General features: G+C 35.6%; 1 protein-coding gene across 2 annotated transcripts in view; it reads left to right on the top strand.

Annotated features, from left to right (window-relative positions):
• LOC136852872 (sodium/mannose cotransporter SLC5A10-like) overlaps nucleotides 1-22,312 on the top strand; it is a 48,712-nt gene extending 26,400 nt beyond the window's left edge. For both annotated transcript variants that reach the window (XM_067127780.1, XM_067127788.1), the window contains exons 3-14: nucleotides 281-385; nucleotides 941-1,105; nucleotides 3,511-3,709; nucleotides 3,935-4,155; nucleotides 9,101-9,344; nucleotides 11,170-11,392; nucleotides 16,234-16,348; nucleotides 16,628-16,718; nucleotides 19,165-19,307; nucleotides 20,155-20,299; nucleotides 20,476-20,623; nucleotides 21,299-22,312. In XM_067127780.1, the coding sequence (XP_066983881.1) occupies nucleotides 281-385; nucleotides 941-1,105; nucleotides 3,511-3,709; nucleotides 3,935-4,155; nucleotides 9,101-9,344; nucleotides 11,170-11,392; nucleotides 16,234-16,348; nucleotides 16,628-16,718; nucleotides 19,165-19,307; nucleotides 20,155-20,299; nucleotides 20,476-20,623; nucleotides 21,299-21,365 (1,866 nt within the window). In that variant the 3' untranslated portion in view covers nucleotides 21,366-22,312. The remainder of the gene's footprint in view (nucleotides 1-280; nucleotides 386-940; nucleotides 1,106-3,510; nucleotides 3,710-3,934; nucleotides 4,156-9,100; nucleotides 9,345-11,169; nucleotides 11,393-16,233; nucleotides 16,349-16,627; nucleotides 16,719-19,164; nucleotides 19,308-20,154; nucleotides 20,300-20,475; nucleotides 20,624-21,298) is intronic.
• Nucleotides 22,313-22,532: the final 220 nt, after the last annotated feature.

Genomic DNA, 22,532 nt, shown 5'->3' with positions numbered 1-22,532 from the left:
TTAACCTCTCACCCTGTGTATTTATGTTAGAAACCTTGAGTTTTCATTTGGTCTTTTCAGTGACATGTTTAAGACTGGCTGTTGAAAATTTGTGCTGGTTCTGTTTCTGTTAACAATATTTATTCAGTTCACTTTAAGTTCTCGTTGAATCGATTTTCATTTGACTTTAGATTTTAACTTCACAGTTTGGGGGGGATTATGTCTGTCTATCCATCTGCCAGTCTATATCTGTTTATCTATCTATCTGTCTGTCTGTTTATAGTTCCATCTCCCATGACAGGTTGGGGCGTCTCTTTTTGCCAGCAACATTGGGTCTGGCCATTTCATTGGTTTGGCTGGATCCGGAGCGGCTTCCGGCATAGCAGTGGCTGGCTATGAGCAAAGTGTAAGTGTCTGTCTATTTTCTGTTGGTTCTTTTATAGCTTTGCAGGAAGTGCTACATAGTCATTTAAATCAGCATTCCTATCTAAGTATTCATGGTTAATGCAAAAGAATTAAATCTCCTCTCTCTCTCTCTCTCTCTCTCTCTCTCTCTCTCTCTCTCTCTCTCTCTCTCTCTCTCTCTCTCTCTCTCGGAAAGACTATCTCAATGCACACATACACGAGTGTGTGTGTGTGTATATATATATATATATATATATATATATATATATATATATATATATATATATATATATATATATATATATATATATATATATATATATATATATATTATAATATATATAATATATATATATATATATATATTATAATATATATATATATATATATATATATATATATATATATATATATATATATATATATATATGTATGTATGTATATGAAGCCTTCACTCTGTTTTTGCTATAAAGAGGAAAGTTGAATCGTCACAGTAGGCTACTGTTATGTATTAAATGGATACCGTTTAGATAACCTGACAATTTCCTTTCCATAGGCCGTATACATTTTGATGCTCCTCGGATGGCTTTTCGTACCCGTATACATGAGTTCGGGGGTGTACACGATGCCCGAATACCTCAGGCAGCGATTTGGTGGTCAGAGGATCAGAGTATACCTGGCTTTCCTCGCTCTTCTTCTCTACATTTTCACCAAGATATCAGTAAGTATGAGCTAATTGTTCTTATCTAAGTTTACGTAAGGATAAGTAAATATGAACATATAATTATTTTAAATTTACGTAAGGATAAGTAAATATGAACATATTTTTTTTAATTTTATGTATTTTTTTTACATATTTCTCGCTTTTTGGGAACGTTTTGTGTAAAAAAAATTAATGTAACATGTTTGTTTATGCATGAAATGAGAAATTATCATTGGCAAAATTTCGTATAAGTCCTTGCACTTTCTAGCGTCAACTTCACAAAAATAGTATCACGGCAGACCAGAAACATTTTCAGGGACAGTTTCGGGGTGATAGTCTCGGTTTATTGCTTCAGCGTCTCAGCAGTAGCCGCGTTTTCGTACTGGGTTGAAAGAAAGAAGTAGGAAAATAAAACGGCGTAAAATTTACCAAGATTAAAATAGAGGTTTAAAGTACTCTGACAGTTTCGTCGTCAATATAAGTGGGAACATTGCACTCTGAGGTCTTTTGTTTAATGTGTAATCTAAACTGTATTTGAGTTACGTTGTCTCTTCTGAAAATAGGGGCTAAGGGCACCCTCAAAGCCAGGCAGGTAAAGGTGCAGCTGAACCACTCATCCGAATATATCTAATAAGAACGTGATGGGCTGCAAAAAATAGTTCCCTCGAGCAAAGGAACTGTGAGGAGTTAAATCAAGTTGTTGTAGAATTGTTAGTTAACAAGTTTCTGTAAGAGTAAGTTATTATTAAATTGCCCTAGGAATTCGCTTCCCCCTTTGAGATGCTGCGTTTTATAAAAGTCCTCCATTGATGTTACTTAGTTGTCACAGATTTAAATTACCACCATGAGAGATATTGAATCACTATATTGATATACCGTTAGAGTTATTGGTTGCTATGAAAATTAACCTCCATCTTTAGAATAATTTGAAGTTTCATGTAACCTGTTAGTATTTTCTTTGGTGAAGCTAAAACACATCTCCGGAGGTACAGAACTAACCTAAAACTAGATTTTCACCTTTAGAGGCAGCATTTGTTTCTGAATGAAAATAAAGTTCACAAGTTTCCGTTAAAGTATGATCGTACCTGTGCAATTGCCAGAACTGACCGGAAGTGAACTTCACATAAAGTACCAAATTCCCACGTTGAGGATGAGCGGGTTGCTCAGATACAATCCTCTGGAGCTTCCGTGTTGCCAGAAAAATGAAGTCCCCTCGTTTGATTTGTTATAGGAAGTTGCTCGGAATTGCAAGTCATGATTAGGTATTTTACAGTGAGATTACGTAACACTTCAATTTGAACTTGCATGTTTTCTATGGCGTATATAGTTGTTTCCGCTTGCCATAGGAAAAGCAGCGACAATGGTTTTTTTAGTTTCTTTTATATTTATTATATATATATATATATATATATATATATATATATATATATATATATATATATATATATATATATATATATAGATCAGGAGCAGGAGCAGGAACAAACATGGCGACGTACTATAATTTATTTCGACGCGTTTCGCGTTCAGCTGAATGCAGCATCAGGGTTCTGTACAATAAATAACGACCAATAAAAAGTATATGAATTTACCAGTTATCTAAAAAAAATATAGTTAGCAGCCCTATGTGTTGTATTGGTTCTGCAAAAATTTGAAGAAAAAATAAAATACCATGTCTGGGGATTGGAACGTGTATGGATGTTGTGCAGAAGAGAAGAAATTGATAGGTGATATTTTATAGAAGGTGAGAAAGCTGAATATAATGACGCTTGAAGAGACAAGGGTAAAATGATAGGGTGTGAGGGAATAAAAAAAAAAAATTAGTGATTGTTTCTCGGGTAGCTGAAAGATGCCGAGTTGAGATGAGGGGCAGCACGGGTAGTCTTTTGAAGATTTTGGGATGAGTGAAAGAGAATAAATTAGTTCATTTACTGTTATTAATAATATTTCCTTCGTTGCCAAACCTGTTAGGGGAGACGATGTCATTTTGGATCATATTTATCTATTTATATGTATATATGTATGTACGTATACTATACACATATTATATATATATTTTTATATGAAATTAATATATTTCACATCCAAACTGTGGACATTTAACAGTTTTCCTTATTCATTATGAAAATATTTTTACAGCAGTTGTTAAAAGTCTGGTTTTCTGAATATATAAGATATTTTTTATTCACTGTCTTAATTTTTCTCATATCTCTATTCATTCACTACTTTTGCCACCCTTGGCAGTCATTTTTGTCATGGATTGATGTTTGTGAACTGAGGATGAAGAAAAATCCAAATCATATAGAGACTATTTGAGAGTATTTTTGTAACTTATATGACGCTACAGCAATATGATTTATTGACCATTAAATGGTTAATTCAAGCCTTCTCTTGCTTAATGGATCTTTTCAATATATTTCCAGGCTGATTTATACGCTGGTGCTTTGTTTATCCAAATGGCCCTCAACAAGACCTCGGAAGGCTGGCTGTACATCAGTATTGTGATGCTGCTGGCCATTGCTGCTCTTTTCACCATCGCTGGGGGTTTGACGGCCGTTGTGTGGACGGACTTTGTCCAGACGATTCTTATGGTCGTTGGAGCTTTTATCCTAATGGGAAGATGTAAGATGATTATCAGTTTCTCATACCCTGTTTTAGGTACACTATTTTATATATGTGATCTGGTACATGATCATTCTCTGCAAGATAGTTTGTAAGTAGGTAAAGTAAAAGCTGTTCATTATGCTTCATGTCTTAGATCCTTACTCTGGACCTTGTTCTTTATTTCACAATATCTTGATCCTTCGTCTCTGTAGTAAGATTTTTCTCTTTTTTTCGTTATTTTAGCATTCGCGGCTGTAGGCGGTTTCCAAAACTTGGTCGAAAAGTACCCTTACGCCATGGCAACGTATCGGGCATTAGATGAATCGAACAAAACTTGTAACAGACCGCCCTCCGATTATATGAGCCTCATTCGAACTATAACACCCGGTGCCAGCGACTACCCTTGGACTGGAATGGTGTTTGGGCTGGCCATTAACTCCATCTGGTACTGGTGCACTGACCAGGTAAGCTTCCTTTCTTTTTTTACAGACTGCTTTGCATATTGCTCTCGGTCGAGGACTGACTGTGTACAACCGCCTGTTCCACTGCCAAATGCCACTTCCCCTGGCTTCTCTTTTCCACAAGTATGGATGGGAGTTCGAGTCAGTTTTTGCAGGTATTAATTTCGTCATTACTCCTAAAGAGTTCCCAGACCATTTGTTACTGCCTCTTCATTTGCTGCTTGGCACAACTTTACCGTTTCTTCTTCTCTTTCATTCCTCCTACCTCTGAGATGTTTGATTTATCATAACTGTATGATTTTCCTGCTGGATTGTTTCTGATTTTATAAAACATGATAAAAATGAATACACATATACACACTACACACGCATGTATGAATATATTTATATTATGTATTATATATATATATATATATATATATATATATATATATATATATATATATATATATATATACAGTATATATATATATATATATATATATATATATATATATATATATATATATATATTATATATATATATATATATATATATATATATATATATATATATATATATATATATATATGTGTGTGTGTGTGTGTATGTGTGTGTGTAGAATCTACTGGTCACTTTTACCAGATACATATGTAATTGTAATAGCCAAAATGCCCTCTTAACTTCTCAAATTCTTTACGTTTTTTTGGATATGCTTGTCACCACAAAGCCTTAAGATCCAATGCAAGAATTATGAAGAAATTATGATGTCCGGTAGCGGGAAACGAACCCGCGTCCCATGATCACGACGAGGTCACTTTGCCGACCTGACCACGAGAAGGATAAAAGCTTATTGCCTCTCGTACACACATATACCTGTCGTTTTCAGATATATTTATTAGATATATTATATATATATATATATATATATATATATATATATATATATATATATATATATATATACATACATAATACATATATATGTTTTTATATATATATATATATATATATATATATATATATATATATATATAAATAAATATATATATAAAAAAATTATATCCATTCTGTCTATCAACTTCAGACTTCATAGAAGTCTATGGGAGGGTTCAATCACAGTCAGGACCGGTCTTAAGGTGGACACTTTGTTATCAACTATAGACCCCTATTTTTCCACATGACTAATCAACGAAAAACACTGATAGGTTTTCTGAAAGCAAATGGGTGTTGCCAGATTAATACACACATAAACAAAGCCTTTCCAACACCTTCAAAACATATAACAGACACCTTCATTTTTTTGTTTGCACAACATCCAGAACTGTCAACCTAGAACTGGCCCAATTCTCCTCGCATGCTGGGAGAGCGCCAGGAGAGCTGGGGATTAAGAAGTATTAAAATATTCGCTACCAGGGTCTAAGCGATGTCAGGCATTTTAATCCAGATGAGGCTATGACATCCTACCTGACCGCCAAATCAAAGTCCTCACAAGAAGGCATCTGTTGAGCACCCCATATAATAATGGGAAAATGGTTAAAGATTTTGATGTTAAGATATCTCAGAAATTATATATAATAGGAATAGATATATATATATCTATATATGATATATATTTTAACGAAATATAATATATTTACTATTTTTACTTAGGCATTTATTTATTGCATTTTCTCTTGACATAGAGAACTTGAAGCTCACTGATGTCTTGAGAAAAGTCTAAAAGAAAAAGATGCTGAATTTCTGAACTAAACCTCACAATCAGTCATTCGGTCATAGTATTCAAGTCTCCTGCCAATCTTTTGCACACATCCTGCTACCTGCGTTGCTTCACCTCTTCTGTCGTCCTAACTTTATCTGATGAATTATTCCTAAATACCTGTGTGAATCAACGCTTCCACTCTGGCGTCATTCATTAACATTCAGTGTCCCACCATCCTCGTTAACAGTTACCCTCAAAACCTTTATGCCTGCTCACATTTACTCTTAGTGTCCTTCTCTTGCATACTCTGTCAAATTCTTTCACTAGTTTTGGCAGTTTCTCTTCACTATCCCCAATCAGTGCTGCATCATCTGCAAGTATTACCCATTCCTCACACTATTCACAGGTTATTTTCTTATCCCACATCTTTGCAAAATCTGCTTCAGGACATAATAGTATATGTTTGGTTTAATTGCCTCAGGTCTTTTTTTTTATTCCTATTAAAAACTTTTTTGGCCTTATCTATCCATACTTGAAATATTGTACAGCCATGCTCATAAGTGATGCTACATGACTGCATAGGATTTTGTTCAAAATTCACTAACTGGCAACAAATATTATGCATATTTATCTTTTATTTGAATTCGAAACCACATTTACTTTATAAAATAAGGTCATAGTATGTGTCATAAGAGTTAAATTTATGAAATACACCAAAACTGTAAGAAAATATTACGTGCAGCCAAATTTCATAGAAACAGTGACGAAACATTTCCAAAACTTTCGTTCACCCAGAGCCGATGCATTTGACAAAATAAAGTCTCCATCAAGCCTAGGTTCAGCTGTTGAAATTTTTTTTTTTTTTCAAATTTCAAAGGATTGACATTACTTGCATTGCAGTCATAAGAATTTAAACCGACATTTTTTATGTTTAAGCCTCATCGCTGAAAAAAAAGATAAATAAATAAATACGAAAGTATTACTGTAGCTAAAACTCATCCATCTGAGTGGCGGCAACATGAACCAGCTGGAACTTAGGTCTACAATGCCAGTGAAATGATCTTGAAAATATTTATTTTGTATTTGTGAAGGAACATTTGGATTCTCATGAAAAATAAAATGATTTGTATTATATTTCTTAAGCACTTCAAAAATAGGGTTTTACTAACAAATATTCGCCTATGCAGTTACATTTTCGTTAATGCCAAGATTTTGTTCCAAGACCTAGGCTTGTTAGTTTTCTTTACTTGCTAAAAATACAGTTTAAACGTAGCCTAGCACTTAAAAATTCAAAGAAAACTTTTTGTAATTCATATTCCTAATTTGGAAAGTTTGTTACGCTTGTTAAGCTTATTAAGTCTACTTTTATACTGTATGCTGCAGAGGTAGTTAGGATGACTACTTCGAGTAGTCCGTTGAGTGCGCTGGCACTGACGGCACTGCTAAACTTATGACACCGTGTTTTTTTGAGCTAAGCAGTGTAAACAAAATAAATCAGTTCATGTCACATAGATTACGAATGTTACCAATGCATAAGAGATCATATTTATACCCATATGGAAAATACCCTATATGGGGGTTAGTGTCGTCAGTGCCCCTCACGCAGTGTACAGTAGGGATTACTTAAGTTTCTTTGCAGCGTCCCTTCGGCCCCTAGCTGCAACCCTTTTCATTCTTTTTGCTGTACCTCCATTCATGTTCTCTCTCTTCCCATCTTGCTATACACCCTCTCCTAACAATTGATTCATAATGCAGCTGCGAGGTTTTCCTCTTGTTACAATTTTCAAACCTTTCTACTCTCAGTTTCCGTTTCAGCGCTGAATGACCTCATAGATCCCAATGTTTGGTCTTTTTCCTTAATTCCATTCTATATTCCATAGAGAAAATAAAAAAAAGTTTAACACTAATTGCCAATGGATCCAAAGTAATTCGACTGATCACTATCCCTGTCCTTCCCTCTTTTTTCTATTCTCTTTCTCTGTAACAAAATGGCCTGTTTCTTTCGGACCCTGCTACATTCTGAGAGTCCCTTCCACTCTCAGGCGGCCCTGTCATCCCAAATAGACCACCTCACACCAGATTTCTGGATTCGACAGACCTGCTGTATGATTTTTGTCCATGCTGTGTGCTCTTAACATGAATAGACTTCTTTTGAATTTAAGGTTTTGCATTAAACTTGTGAAGCTAAGTTAGTGGAGAAACATTCGATGTAAAAACTTTCATTGATTTTGCAAAGATTATTAAGGCTTATCCAATTATATTAAACTGTTTATGCATTTATCCATCGTCGCACTAAACAGATCATCAATCCTTCATTTACTCTGCTTGATTACTGTTTTCCCTCTGCTGTGAAATTCCCTTCCAATTCAATTTTCGACACTTCCAATAGGATCCCAATTTTCAAGAGACAGGTCGACCTCGTACTCTCTGAACTTGACTCCATCTTTATCATTCCTTCTGCAGTGTCTTGTTTTCTTCGGGTCTTGTCGAGGTCGCCGTCGGTGAACACAATTGTTGTGACGCCAGATTATATAAAGTCGACCTGGTCTAGGTAAGATGCCTGTTCTATTGGGCTCTGAGCAGTATTGACATAAGACCTCTGGCAGCCTCCGTGTAGCAGAATGGTGAAAGGTTTCCACCCCTATTATTTTGATTCGGCAGTGATTATTCAATTACGATTATGTACTTCGACTATACTGTACATTTGCAGAATGATACACAATGTTTTAATATAATCATATTAAAGTATCTTTTTTCATCTCATATTTTGTCTTCCAAAATGAGTGAATCATCAGGGTATTTGTTATTAGTGTTTTATTTTGTCACTGTATTTTCATCGCATATATTTTTGCCTGTATTTATGAAAAGAGTTTCATAGAACAAAGCAGATATTTTGTAACTGTGTGCAGATAAAGAACTGCAAGACATTTTGTATTGAGACATTGATCTTTGTGTTGGATGGACAACCTATGTTGTGATTCAAGGTTAAATTACAAAAAAATTTTTGGTTATTTATCTATAACACGAAAATGATGTAGATATTCACTCGTGCGTATATGTGTGATTATTTAGTACAGTGAAAGTAATCAGGGTGTTATTAGTAGAGCGCAAAAGCTTATGAGGAAATTGCTGAAGCTGAGCTGCTTGATAGCCATATAATCTTTGTTTCCTATTAAGAAACAGAAAGTTATTTGCAAAAATGAAATGATACGATTCTGTATCCCCATAAGAAATCCTCCTTGATCGTCCCTTTTAATATCTTGCAGGTCATTGTGCAACGAACACTAGCCAGCAAGAACATGTCACATGCTAAAGCTGGCTGCATCCTCGCTTCTTACCTGAAATTCTTACCCTTGTGGTTGCTGGTGTTCCCTGGAATGGCTGCAAGAGTTCTTTTCCCAGAGACTGTCGGTTGTTCGGCGCCGGAAGTTTGTAAATCGATTTGTAACAAGGCGAGCGGCTGCAGCGACATTGCTTACGTGGAGCTCGTCCTGAACCTTCTTCCGACAGGTAAAGATCTCTCATCTGCAGCACCGATGTTGTCCTCTAGTAGAGCTGGTTTGTATGCCGTGTTTCGCGATCACTGATCGCCCAGCATTCGGTATAAACCTTAAGAAATAAGGCCTTCCCTTAGTGCCACAAGCAACGCAACAAGTGCTGCATTCCTAGGCCGAGTTTGTTTTTAGAGTTAAAAGCTATGGAATTACTTCGTGAAAAACTAAAGGCTACAATATTTGATCATTTCGTCTGTCATTCCTCCAGGCTGGAATCATTAATTTCATTTGTTTTCTATCTCATGGTCTTCAGCGCTTTAAAGAAGTATGTATCTTATAAGCGAACATTAACAGTCTTGCAACACTGCGAATAGAATTCGTATTCAATTCGCAAGAAACTGAGACAAGAAGAATATCTAACATACATGGCTCAGATGGTGTGAAAGAAGCACCGGAGTTTCTTTCGTGTTAGTGAGAACAGTCATGCCATCAATTGCATAGGCGATAAAAATATAGGTTATTCCAGTACATACTGGAAAGAAATATTATAAAATACAGTTTTAAAGAGGAAAGCTTTAGTAAGAGTATCAGCCAAGGAATGCAGAAACTCGATCCACTTACTGTATTTTGAAAGAAACTTGTAAAATCTGTAGATTATGAGGAAGGCAGTTTAACTGGTCCTAAAGCAAAGGTGTTATCCCACTCCCACATATAAACGCAATTGCATTTTCCTAATTATCCGCTGTGAATATTTTTCCAACCATTTGTTTGTTCGATTGTACTGTTATTGTAACTCATGCATATATAATGTAAATATCTATCAATTATATATATATATATATATATATATATATATATATATATATATATATATATATATATATATATATATATATATATATATATATATATATATATATATAATGTTTGTTTGTATGTATAAACGTTAATTTAATATGTGGATGCCTCGTTCCATTTAAACTTGATATGCCACCGTGTAAATATTCCGGCTTAATTTCCCCTCTCGTGTCAGTGATGTGAAAGGGAACAAATCATTCTCACATCTCATTTTAGTACTTCCCTTGATCTTTTTATTTGTTTATTTAATTCGGATATACAGACTACTTCAATAGCTCCAGATACTTTCTCATTAGATACATGAAAATGCTTGGTGCAGTTTATAAGATGTAATTCTAAGTCTCAAATATTGTTGTAATCATATAATTGACGGTAAAAGTAAGTGATACTATTAGATAATAATTTCCTCTTTTCTAGGCCTATTTACCTTCACGGTAATATGATGATGGCTTCTGTCTTCAACTTGAGTTTCATTTGCTGAACCAACATTAAAGCCTATAATATTTACTAATAATAATTTCTTCTCTTTAGTCCTATCCGTTCTACTGATAGCAGCGGAGTTGCCAGCTTTCATGTTCCACAGTTCTTCATTGGAGGGGTGGGTAGAGCTCTCGGCTAGCACGCTGTTGGCCCAGCGTTCGACTCTCCGACCGGCCAATGAAGAATTAGAGGAATTTATTTCTGGTGATAGAAATTCATTTCTCGTCATAATGTGGTACGGGTTCCACAATAAGCTGTAGGTCCCGTTGCTAGGTAACCAGTTGGTTCTTAGCCACGTAAAATAAATCTAATCCTTCGGGCCAGCCCTCTCTAGGAGAGCCGTTAATCAGCTCAGTGGTCTGGTTAAACTAAGATATACTTAAATTAAATGTCAACTTTCATGTATATTCTAGTGTCCCTCATCAATTTGGCATTCAGTAAAAAAAAATAAAAAAAAATCTCAAGGCCTATAAATTGACGGACAGCCATTCGTTCTTCCATAGGCCTATCTGGCTTGATGCTGGCAGTGATGATGGCAGCGCTCATGTCTTCTCTGACGTCCATCTTCAACTCGGCCTCCACCATCTTCACTATCGACGTGTGGATGTGGGGAAGGAAGAGGCTGCTGAAGAAGAGCGAAGCTTCGGACACAGAGCTCCTCATTGTGGGCCGAGTGTTCGTGTTGGTTCTGGTCGTCATTTCTGTCATCTGGATTCCAGTTATTCAGTAAGTGATCATTATCTCTGTCATTCATGGTAGTTTTTCGTGTCGTGGTAGTTAGGCTACACATAGGCTAAGGCTTATTTGGAATCAGTGTCCCGGCTCTTTTGTGCGTTTGTGTTTTAGCGGTATATCTCATAAAATTTCTCTCAGTTGTCAGTATTTTGTAGGATAATTGTGAAATTTATACGTTAATAATACCCAAAATATCAAAGTACTGAAGCGTACGCAAATCGATAAAGTGATTCTGTAAATGATTATGTTAGTGCTTATGGCTTCGTTATGTTAATCTGCGGTACTAATATAAATAAGATTTGACAATTAAAAAACTATATTGATATATAAATATATGCCAACGAGAATTTTCATGTTCCCCTATTGATAAAATTTAAGTACAGTTTGCCCATGTTTGTAAGGTTTATTATTTCTGATGAATTCACTGTCGAGAAGAACATCTGCTTTGATTAATTTGTATGTCTCTTATAGGTAAATTCTAGGTTGCTTTTGAAAACCATGAACAAGAAAAACAAGTGAACAGAAACAAATGAAAGTCAGTTCTCTTTCTCTCGCAACGTTGACGTAGTGATTAAAATTTTGTGATGCAGTATTGGTATCGCTCTCTTATATCTGATAGTTATGTAATGAACAGTGATAAGAAATGCAATAAAAACTAATTCGATTTTTGGGCTGCTGATTGCGGTCAGTAGGATTATCTGGGATTTTCCTGACTTCAAAATATGTTTGTTCTTTCTAATCTAATCAGTTGCTATCACGCGGAAACAACGGTCTGTGGTATTTTGGTGACTGATTAACTGATAAAGAGTAGTAAAGATAAAATTAAAAATGTACTCTCTCTCTCTCTCTCTCTCTCTCTCTCTCTCTCTCTCTCTGTATATGTATGTATATATATAAAATAGTTTTGTCACTGTTTTGCACACACACACACACAACACACGCGCGCGCGCTGTTTTCTTGTAAACAGCTGCCATTAACACAGACCAGTGTTTGTATTTTGTGGCTAACGGGAAGGAATAATCCGCTACTACCACGACAAATGATAACAATAACGTGACACAGCTGTTCTTACTTAATTTGAATAAAGTATAAATTGCAGTTCTTATTTATAATACACTATAGCCTTTGTTTCTCTAACTGTTGCTGTCTAACAAGGCCTTGATTTCAATCCCTCTGCATCTGTGATGACCGATGAGTCTGTGAGATAAGTTTAACAATATTAGGGCGTTAATGACTTGGTTGTGACTCAATTCATTTTCCACTTTTCATACACAAGATCACAAAATCAGCGTTCGTGATGCTTACTAATTTTAGTTAATATTACTATTACCTCAGTGCAAAAATTTAATTGTAGAATTGTATTCGTGAAAAACTGCACAGGGGTTAATGATTCTTGTAAAGAGTTTTTGCACGATGTTAGTCAACGTACACCGGGTAAGCATTTGGTATGAAGAACTCCTTCTGGAATCTGACTCCATGACAGAAATGCATCACAGATCCAAAACGCTGACAGACTCCAGCCTGGCTACCCTCATAGAGGGACCTCCCTTGACACTTCCGAGAGTCAGTTGAGTGGCACTGCTTATCAAGACCTATTGTAAATGATTCACTACCTTGCTTTCTTTGTCAGCCATCTTAAGAGAGCATGTTGCATTGTTGTTATTATTATTTAAGCTGCTCCTCTTGATTACGTTCAGTCTTTATTTAGTTTTGTATATCAGCTTTCTTGTAGTGGGTACCGGAATAGTGTTTTATTCAATTTTAAAAGGACAGTTTTGTTTAGGTTAAGGTATGACTCATCAGTGAAACAAGTTCACCAGCAAACAACACCAGACTTCACACACTACTCAATAGAACTTAAAGGCGGACCCGCAGAATGCTTCAACTTTCTAGCTTTCCAGGTCTGCATCTTCATGATCTTGAAAAAAATTCAACAGACGAGAGAACCTTGCTTTATATGTAGGTCCTTCCCAAGAGGTGCTCGACTATTTCCTGATACCTGTCAGATTCCCACTGATACACGGTCATTACACATACCTTTGGGAGTTTTTAAGAGTCCAAACTGGGCATTAAAGCTTCATATTCAGAGCTTTTCTATTTTGTTTCTCCATAGCTCTGGTAGAATTCTCATAGGTCAAATGGGTGGTCACGAAGACTGATGTCAGAGGGTTAGATTTCTCGTTGTACCTGATTGGTGGACTCATCTAGAAAGTCAAGAAGTATATTGCCGAAGAGACAGAGAGCTCATTTTTCAAAACTTAGTATTTCTTCATATTCAGCCAAACTGCATAAGAGACAGAGCATTCAACTTACAATACTCAGCGGTTTATCATGTTAATCATCACAGTTTCTCCAACACTAATTCACCCAGCTTACACCGGACATTTGCTGGTAAGGAGAATCATTTTCAGATTATGGAACATTATTTTGGCAAACTCCATTTCACATCCTTCACAGACCGATAGGAATGAATAAGGCCTTCCTCAAAATGGTAAACAAATTCCTTGTCTTAAGAAAATAAATTAGGTAATAACTGCTTGGGTTTAGGAAGCACTGCTTACAAAAATGGAGCCCTTGGAGAACCCCCCTCCCCTGACTTTTATTGCCTCCATAGATGCTTCCAGGGTAGAGAAAGGTTTTCACGCATCAGTGAATCAGGAAGGATTGTCATGATTACTGATTGGCAAAGTCACACAAACTTCTAGGAAATGCTTGCAGGCTTCATGATTTTGAAGAGGTTATGTCTGAAAAAAGGAGGGACTGTCCCACCTTAGTTCCTCATATTACAGAGTTAACAAGCCCAAAGAAGAATGCTTACTACATGGACACGTTTTGAACACGGGAACTATAAAACTAGCCAGTCAGACCAGCAAAGCAACGTTAGCAGTGTTATGCAAGTGGATCTTTGGGATGGCTTTGCCTAAGGAGCTATATAAATACCAAGTTCCAGCCATTATGAAATGAGCAATATCCTCCTAGGACCTTTGTGATGTGCTGGCTTTGTCACAGGAGGACCAGAAAAATTCACCCTTCCTGATATCCTTGCCTATGATGGGAAGAACTAGTGGTATGCAAGCACTTTAATAAAATAAAGGACTTTATTTAGTTCCAGATCCCATCTATATTGCAAAGTATGAGATTCTTCTCACTAGGCACAAGCTTTGGCTAATCTACCTACCTAATAACTCCCCTAAGTTGAGCCAGGTCAAGGCTATTTCTTTTAGAACCTTCCATAAACTGAGAATTGTTAATTAGATTTGTTTATGCACCCTTATATTTATGAATTGAATTAGTTTTCAATCCACTTTCCAGTGTACTATCATCCTGCGGTATAGTTGCTTCCCCAGAGTATACTGAATGATTTTGTACCAAAAGCGGGAATTCTGAGCACCAGAAATGTGCATTTTTGGTGCACTTGTTTCAGCCAGTTACGAGGTGTCATAATTTTGAGTTTTTGCAGTTAAGTTAGATCTGTTGTATTTTTTTTTTCTTCATGATCTTAATCTTCATAAGATATACACGAATCCAAATGCTTACCTTGAGGAGACTGTATGACGTAATGTGCAAAAAACAGTGTTTCAGTGTTAGAGGTCATAGTTATGCAGACTGTCACCTCAAAATATTTGTGTTACAGGGATCTTCTTTTTGGCTTTTATAATGATTGCTTTTCAGCAATGTGTTAGATGCTTATTGGAATTATGGAATGTAAAGGCTTTTTCTTTAATGAGCAGCCTAACGTCATCAAAACCAGGAATTATTCTATTCACTTATGTATCCAGAGTATTTTGATGCATAAGAGTTTTGAGTGATAATAAAACGCCTTTGGGGCAAAATATTCAGGTGATAATGTCTCTTGCGCTCAGATCCCGGTTGATTTCTATGACAACGCCTCTCTATCCTGTCAGTATAACAGATGATTGTAAGCTATAAATGCGTCATCAAACTGATACTTCTGAATATTGTTTATATGCTTTGAAAATCGGCCTTGTGGTTTTTTTTATCTTTTATCGATAACCTTCCCAAAACCTGTTATCTTAGAACTGATTAAATTCTGAGGACCACAGTGAATGTTGGATAACTTTTAGCCTGGTCTGGACTATCTGTGACATTCTTGATTAAAATTTTAAAATCCGGAATAGCCAATATGGCGCTAATCATTAATTATATTCATGAATATCTAAACTATTCATAACAGCAAAGATTGATATAATTTGTGCGATGTCACGGAGCTAGAGGGATAATTAACACACTGATGAAATTTAAGTAAATTTAAGTTGACCTGTAAGTATGAGATGAAGCATCCTAAGATCGTTTCGTAAATAAAATATAAACCTCTGTATTCTGATGCGCTGGGTTCACTCTGCACTTTGAAAGACAGCAAACATGACAAGAACCACAAAATCATCCTTAGATCATGTAAGCCTAGCGGCATCCTGTTTTTTTTTTTTTTTTTTTTTTTTTAAATGTGCTCAAATACATAACTTTCTATTATCTTTTAGACATTTTTATTTGGCTCACAATTTTTCCTTTCTGTAAATGAGATTTTCTTAATCATTCATCTACGAAAAGATTTGTTTTTCAAACCAAACAGTATAATAGCACTGTTGTGTTTTTCCCTTTTGACATACTTGTGTGAATATTTTGATTAATCGCTGGTGTCAGTTACTTTTATCCGTTTTTACTATGTGAAATTATCATTGTGACCAGTATATTCAAAAGTATCTGTGCTGTAGTGCCTAGCTAGGGTGTTTTTTTCTGGCGTATAAGATCTTTGGGTCCTTATTTCCATTTGAGATTAGTAATAATATTTATCTATTGTTCTCTCCTTACAGATCATTAGGGAATTCACAGCTATTTGATTATATTCAGGCAATATCTTCCTTCCTCGCCCCACCAATCTGCGCAGTCTACCTTCTCGCCATGTTCTGGGAAAGAACCAATGAACCGGTAAGCAAATTGCTGCTCATGAAAATTTCCTCCATCATCTTTTAGATTTGATATTTATTGGTCTATTCAGACTTTATAGTTACTGCTGACTAATGATAACTTTCGAATGTGTCATGGAAACGAAACTGTAAAAAGATATGTATGACATTTGTCATTTAAGTAATACCATTGGGTACTTTCAATCTTTAATTATTTTTGCCAATAACGCCTCTTTGTGTAATTAACGTATGCCAATATTTTCTGTTTTTACTACACATCCATTCATTCGCATTTATTCAGGGTGCCTTCTGGGGTCTGATGGTGGGCTTAGCTATTGGAATGCTGCGATTCATCGTCCAGTTTTCGTATGTGGTTCCACCCTGTGGCTCAGGTGGGTCTTTCATTGTCAGTTTTTTTCAGTCAGATTTTTTCAGTCAGATGATCTAGTCTTTTATCTATTGTGAATATTTGTTTGCTTTGCATATTGTTATCACTCTTTATCTATTGTGAATATTTGTTTGTAATTCATAGTCTTTCAAAACAAACGATTGTGCTTTTTATTCGTAAGCTGAGTAACACTAAATTAAGTTGCAAAGTCTTCATATAACCTTGAAGTGAAATATGTAAAAGCACAAGTCTATCATCAGATTTAACTGTCTTACTGCTTAGTTTCATTTTATTGTATAAGAGTCAAACAATTTTCTTTGAAAGGGAACCCATGCAGCATACTTAAAACACTTGCAGACATCCCAAAATTCACTGCATTTATGCAGATTAAAAGGAGATCTGAGAAAAGTTACACCAAGCAAAGGATCAAACGAGAATCTTTCAGAAAAACTGATTATTCAACTATGCGAAATAAAGAACAGCCTTTGGACCCTGAAAAAAGGGGAAAAAATCCTAAAATTCAAGGAGACAGAACATTTTTTAAACGACTGGCTACATTTCATATATATATATGTATATATATATATATATATATATATATATATATATATATATATATATATATATATATATATATATATATATATATATATATATATATATACATACATACATATATACATACATATGTATATACATATATAATACAGTATATGCATAATTTCACCAATCTCCTTTTTTCCTAAGAGGGGGATGGTTCTGAGTAAGATGCTAGCCTTCCAGTTCTCAGCAAGTCTTTTGAGATGAGATTGCTAACCCCGTGCTGTTCTTTAACCTGCCTAAGGTGCAACAGTCATCTAAATGACACGTACTTAATTCACTATTTAGGTCAACAGCGGCCCAATGGGGCTTAACAGAATTGCCTGAAGAATTCCAGCTCCCTTGGAAATCGAATCCGGAGCCTTTCGCTGGTGAGGGGCACATCTTTTTAAGAAAAGAACTGACGTAGGCAAATAAGCCTTGATGGTGCTGTTGTTAGAAAACTTTTTTAGAAGAAGAATTATCCAGGCCCATAATGTGTCCCTACCAAGACATACTACTATGCGTTTGTAATTCTAAAATGTTGATGAATCTTACGAGTCGATAGAGAAATAGTAGGAAAAACTTTTTTTGGAAGCACTGAAACAATCCAGGTTAATTCTGCTCACCCAGAGGTACTATCCAGATCTAAATAAATTACACAAACTTAAGGGAGATTGAGAGCAGACTTATAAAGAAAGCTAAAACGGAAGAAAGAAAGGGAAGAAGAGACTCATCTGCATAGGTTAGTGATGAAGAGAAAGAACCACATGCAAGCACAGATTTGTGAGAAACACCACCAAAGAGAGAAATGACAGATGTAGCACATTTAGCTGCAACAGAAACAAAGTGGTGTGCAGAAGAACTTGAAATTAGTTTATAGAGAGAAGTGAAGCCATAAATAGGGAATTTGGCTGAGCAAGACCTGAGACAAACCTTACCAAATGCTTTAGGGAAATCAAGAGAAGTAACGTAAGATTTCTCAGAGCTCTTGAAGAAGAATAACCAGATGTAAAGGAAGTAAAATGGGAAATAATTCCTTACTGAAGCTATGCGGATGACTGAAGAGAATGATTCATACCTGGAGGCTAAGTTAACCTGTTCTGAAAGGCTCATATCACGAGCTGACATGAGCCTTTCAGAGCAGGTCAGTACTTAGTACAGTAGAATCTGGCATTTTTTGTTCATTATTTTGAAACAAGGGATGTTTTTAATAGGTGTGCTAGAGTGATTTATTTTGCAAACACTGGTGTAAACCATGTTCTTTCTGCTGCATTCTGAGATACTATCCTGCTTTGCGTTAATAATTTCCACCACCATTAAATGAGTCACACTAAGCACCAAAGAAAAATGAAGAATAAAGCAGTAAGATTAATGAAGCGTAAAATCATCTGCATTAGTAAGAGACAAAGAAGTGTCCCAGAGATGGTCCCTGAAGAAAATGAGAGATAAGAGGAGGCAGAAATAGAGGCTATCTGGAAAACAAAAACAAAAAAAAAAGTGTTTATAGAGATAAGTAATCAAGGCACGGATAGATTTTCTGCTAATAAAACCTTATTCCAGGTCCTTTCAGTGTTTTGAAAATGTTGAAAAGAAATTACTCAAGATGTTTTGAAGCTTTTAAGAAATAATTACCAGATTTGCAAAAGGCATACAGGCTAGATTACTTTTCAGTTGTATATTGCAAACGTGACCATTAAAACATAAACATGAGAACAACATGACGATGATAACTCAGTGTTCAGACAGTACCTCTGATTCTGGTTTCGGGAACATTTCGTGGGTGACGTTCTTTTCCACATATAATCCTGATATCGGCCTAGTATTTCCAAATGAAAGTCATCTTGATTTACTTATTTTCCTTTTCTTAGGCTTGCCTGACCCCCGGCCCGACTTTGTGAAAGCTGTCGTAGGAAACGTCCATTTCCTTCACTTTAGTTGCTTCCTTTTCCTCATCTCCGCCGGAGTCACTATAGGAGTATCTCTGGTGACTCCGCCAATACCCTCCGAATGTGTAAGTCTTTATTTGTGCGGTTTATTTGTCATGCTAGCCATGTAAGTTTTTGCATGCAAATTGTTGGTAGCATATATGTAGGAATTGATTCTTGCTCCAATTTTGATAAATGCTTTCATTTTGATGAAGATTTTAACATACATAGAACCATAGTCCTAATTTTTATTTTCATGTCTGAGGGATTGGTAGTATATGTAGACTTATTATTCCATTAGTTTTATTTCCTTCCATACTTTTATCACTGAGTTAGCTTTGATTCTACAGTCTTTGTGCTGTTAGAAAATCTTTGAATTGTTCTTGTACACATCTGTACAATAACAATTCAAAGACTTTCTAACAGCACAAAGACTGTAGAATCAAGGCTAATCCCGTTTGTTTACGAGTACCTCTGCCAACCAAGTTGGACATAGGTTTTGTGTTCACTTGTGTCTGTTTGTTATATTAGTCTGTCTATCTTTCCACAATATTATATGTCAAGCAATGGCAATGAAGTACGTCGAATTTTTATTGTGGGGATACGCTATGTTCCAAGGAAGAGTTTGAATCCGATTGTGGATCCCAGGGTTGTTTATGTTTTTATTACCATTTCTGGATAAAATAGTTTCTGATATTTTTTTATTTTGTTATATCGTAAACAACAAATGCTAAAGTCATAATATGAAAAATAAATAATTTGTCTGCCTTGTATATTGGTTAATTTAAATATTTCATGCGGATCTGGACAACTAACTGGATGAAGATATATTCTTATGGGTTAGCTTTGGCGGAAATACGGGGTCTCCAAGTACTTTGCGTCATCCTTCTGTTACAGTATAAAGGCAATACCCTTCTTTCCATACCCTTCCAGCTCTACCGCCTGACATTCTGGAGCCGATGTGATACTCGAGTTCGGACTCCTTTGGAACCTGAGTCACCAAAAAGTGATTCGTCCAACATCAGTACAAACCCCACTGGAGGATCACAAGACATGGCCCTTGAACAGGAGGAAGGAGGTAAGAGAGAGAGAGAGAGAGAGAGAGAGAGAGAGAGAGAGAGAGAGAGAGAGAGAGAGAGAGAGAGAGAGAGAGAATATGCTTTGTAATTAAGAGAACGACTTCAAAACATTTTCGTTTTAGTCTCTGAAAGCTATAGCTACAGTGTTGTAATTGTTCTATTTACACCTTAACAGATGTCCCTCTCCCAAGACGCCTTTTGAATGTTTTATGCGGGGCATCCAGTAAAAAGCAAGACAGTGAAACCAAAGAACCAGAACTTTCGCCCGAACAGCAGGCAGAAGAAGCTGCAAAATTCTTGGAGGAAGTGCCTTTCTGGCGGAAGTAAGTGTGTGTGCGGTTTGTTAAATTCGACAAACAGATAAAGTCTTGAACATAGATTGAAATTGTGTATATTTTTCGATAACTTGTAACATTTTTGTTCATATAAATATGGTTAATGTTTTTTTTTTTAATGCACAGTCATTCAACTGAAAAAGCCAGTTACCTTTTTGAGGGTTCAAGTTTTTTTTTTTTTCTACATAATATCAGAAAAACTTTTGGACAGCATTCAGTTTAAATCCTTTATTTCTAAGTAGTAAATGGAGAAAATTATTACTATTATATACATTTCTACTCAATAAAGAGATTGCACCAAGAACCGTTGAAAATGTAATATTTCTGATCTCAGAAACAGAAATAGGTATTTCAGTTTAACTCTATGAAGAGCGAAATATTTAGTCTGCAGTACATTTACTGACTGTCATTTTGGTTTTACCAGTCCTTTGAGATGTTACTGTTTAAATTCATTCTTCCCACTGAAAGTAATGCTTGCTCGATGTTATGATTTACATTATATAAGTGTTCTTGCAAACAGCTTTGAATTAAATTCGCATATTAAAGAGTGAGGAGTCAAGTTAAGGATCTCAGTGTAAAGACGTAAATCATGCTGCAAATTTACGCACCACCAGAGACAGTTGAAAATCTAATGATTTGCATTTTTTTTTTTATCACCAACAGCTTTGTCAATGTCAACGCAATTATCTGCCTTACTTTAACAACCTTTGTGTGGGGATTCTTTGCCTAATGGTTGGAGAGACGAGGGAGAAGGAAATATGCCACATCATTCCCATTATCAGCTGCGAGGTCGAACAAATCTATGCGGAACAGAGGAAGGGGAGTCATTTCAAGGCGTCACTGACTCGTAATGGCTAAAAAACAAGAAGAAATGAAGGAATCCGAAAGGCCTTATACGGTATTTGCACCGTATAAGGTATTCGTGTCTGTAAGCAGTTGGGAATCATGTTTAATGTACTAATAATTTCACCACATTTTACCAGTGATATCGAATAGACCACGGGTGGTTAATCTTATCTAAGAGATATAGTGAGACGTTCTCAATGATTTATGATTATCAGATATTCTGGCACTGCATTCTTACTGAACATATAAGAGCAGTAGATAATAGCACAAGATAACAGAAAATGATTAACATGATTCAGGTTCAGTAAGGAAGTTAGCAATCGCGGGAAGTCTATTGAATGTAATGATGGGAAGTAAATCTGCAAGAGATTCATTTCCGTTCTTTTTAGGTAAAACTCTAAAATTGACGGTGACATCTTTGCATAAAAGATTATAAGTCTGTAAACCTTAAAAATGACAACTTCTTCTGGGTTGGTAAACAATGATGTTATAAATTATTGGGTCTAAGTATTAAGTATTTGTATATATCCAGTTGTTGCAATGTCAACCCTTTTATCTTAGCAGTTTTCACGTTAATTTAGTATAAATATCTAAATAAGGTATCAACATTTGGTGGATCAGTAAATAATAATTTTGATAAATCGTTATATCATGAAGGATGTTGCTGTCAGTCAGCAGTTTTCTTCGATATGGCACACAACAATATTAGCTGCCAAGTCTTGTCCGGTTACAAGTTGACGCATCGAATATAATATATTATATATTTAGCGTCGAAGAACCTTTTGTTGATACGATATCTAAGCTATATTAGCATAATAAAGAGTTCTTTGATTTGTTTTTCTTATTTCCTCTCTTTACCTTAACCAGAGACGATTACTTTGAGGAAACTGGACGTTATGGTCATTTCATTTCCCCACACCGATGATATAAATTCAGAAAAACAGGAGCACGTCAGTTCCTACCTGATGCCAAATAACGCACTCAGAGCGTTTTTGTAAGTCACTTTTGTGTGTCGTATGAAATATCACATAAGTAAGGGACACTCGCACTT

The sequence above is a fragment of the Macrobrachium rosenbergii genome, chromosome 3 (genome assembly GCF_040412425.1).
Source record: "Macrobrachium rosenbergii isolate ZJJX-2024 chromosome 3, ASM4041242v1, whole genome shotgun sequence".
Classification (NCBI taxonomy): domain Eukaryota; kingdom Metazoa; phylum Arthropoda; class Malacostraca; order Decapoda; family Palaemonidae; genus Macrobrachium; species Macrobrachium rosenbergii.
The sequence above is the reverse complement of the archived record's forward strand: the minus strand, read 5'-3'. Positions and strand labels throughout refer to the sequence as shown.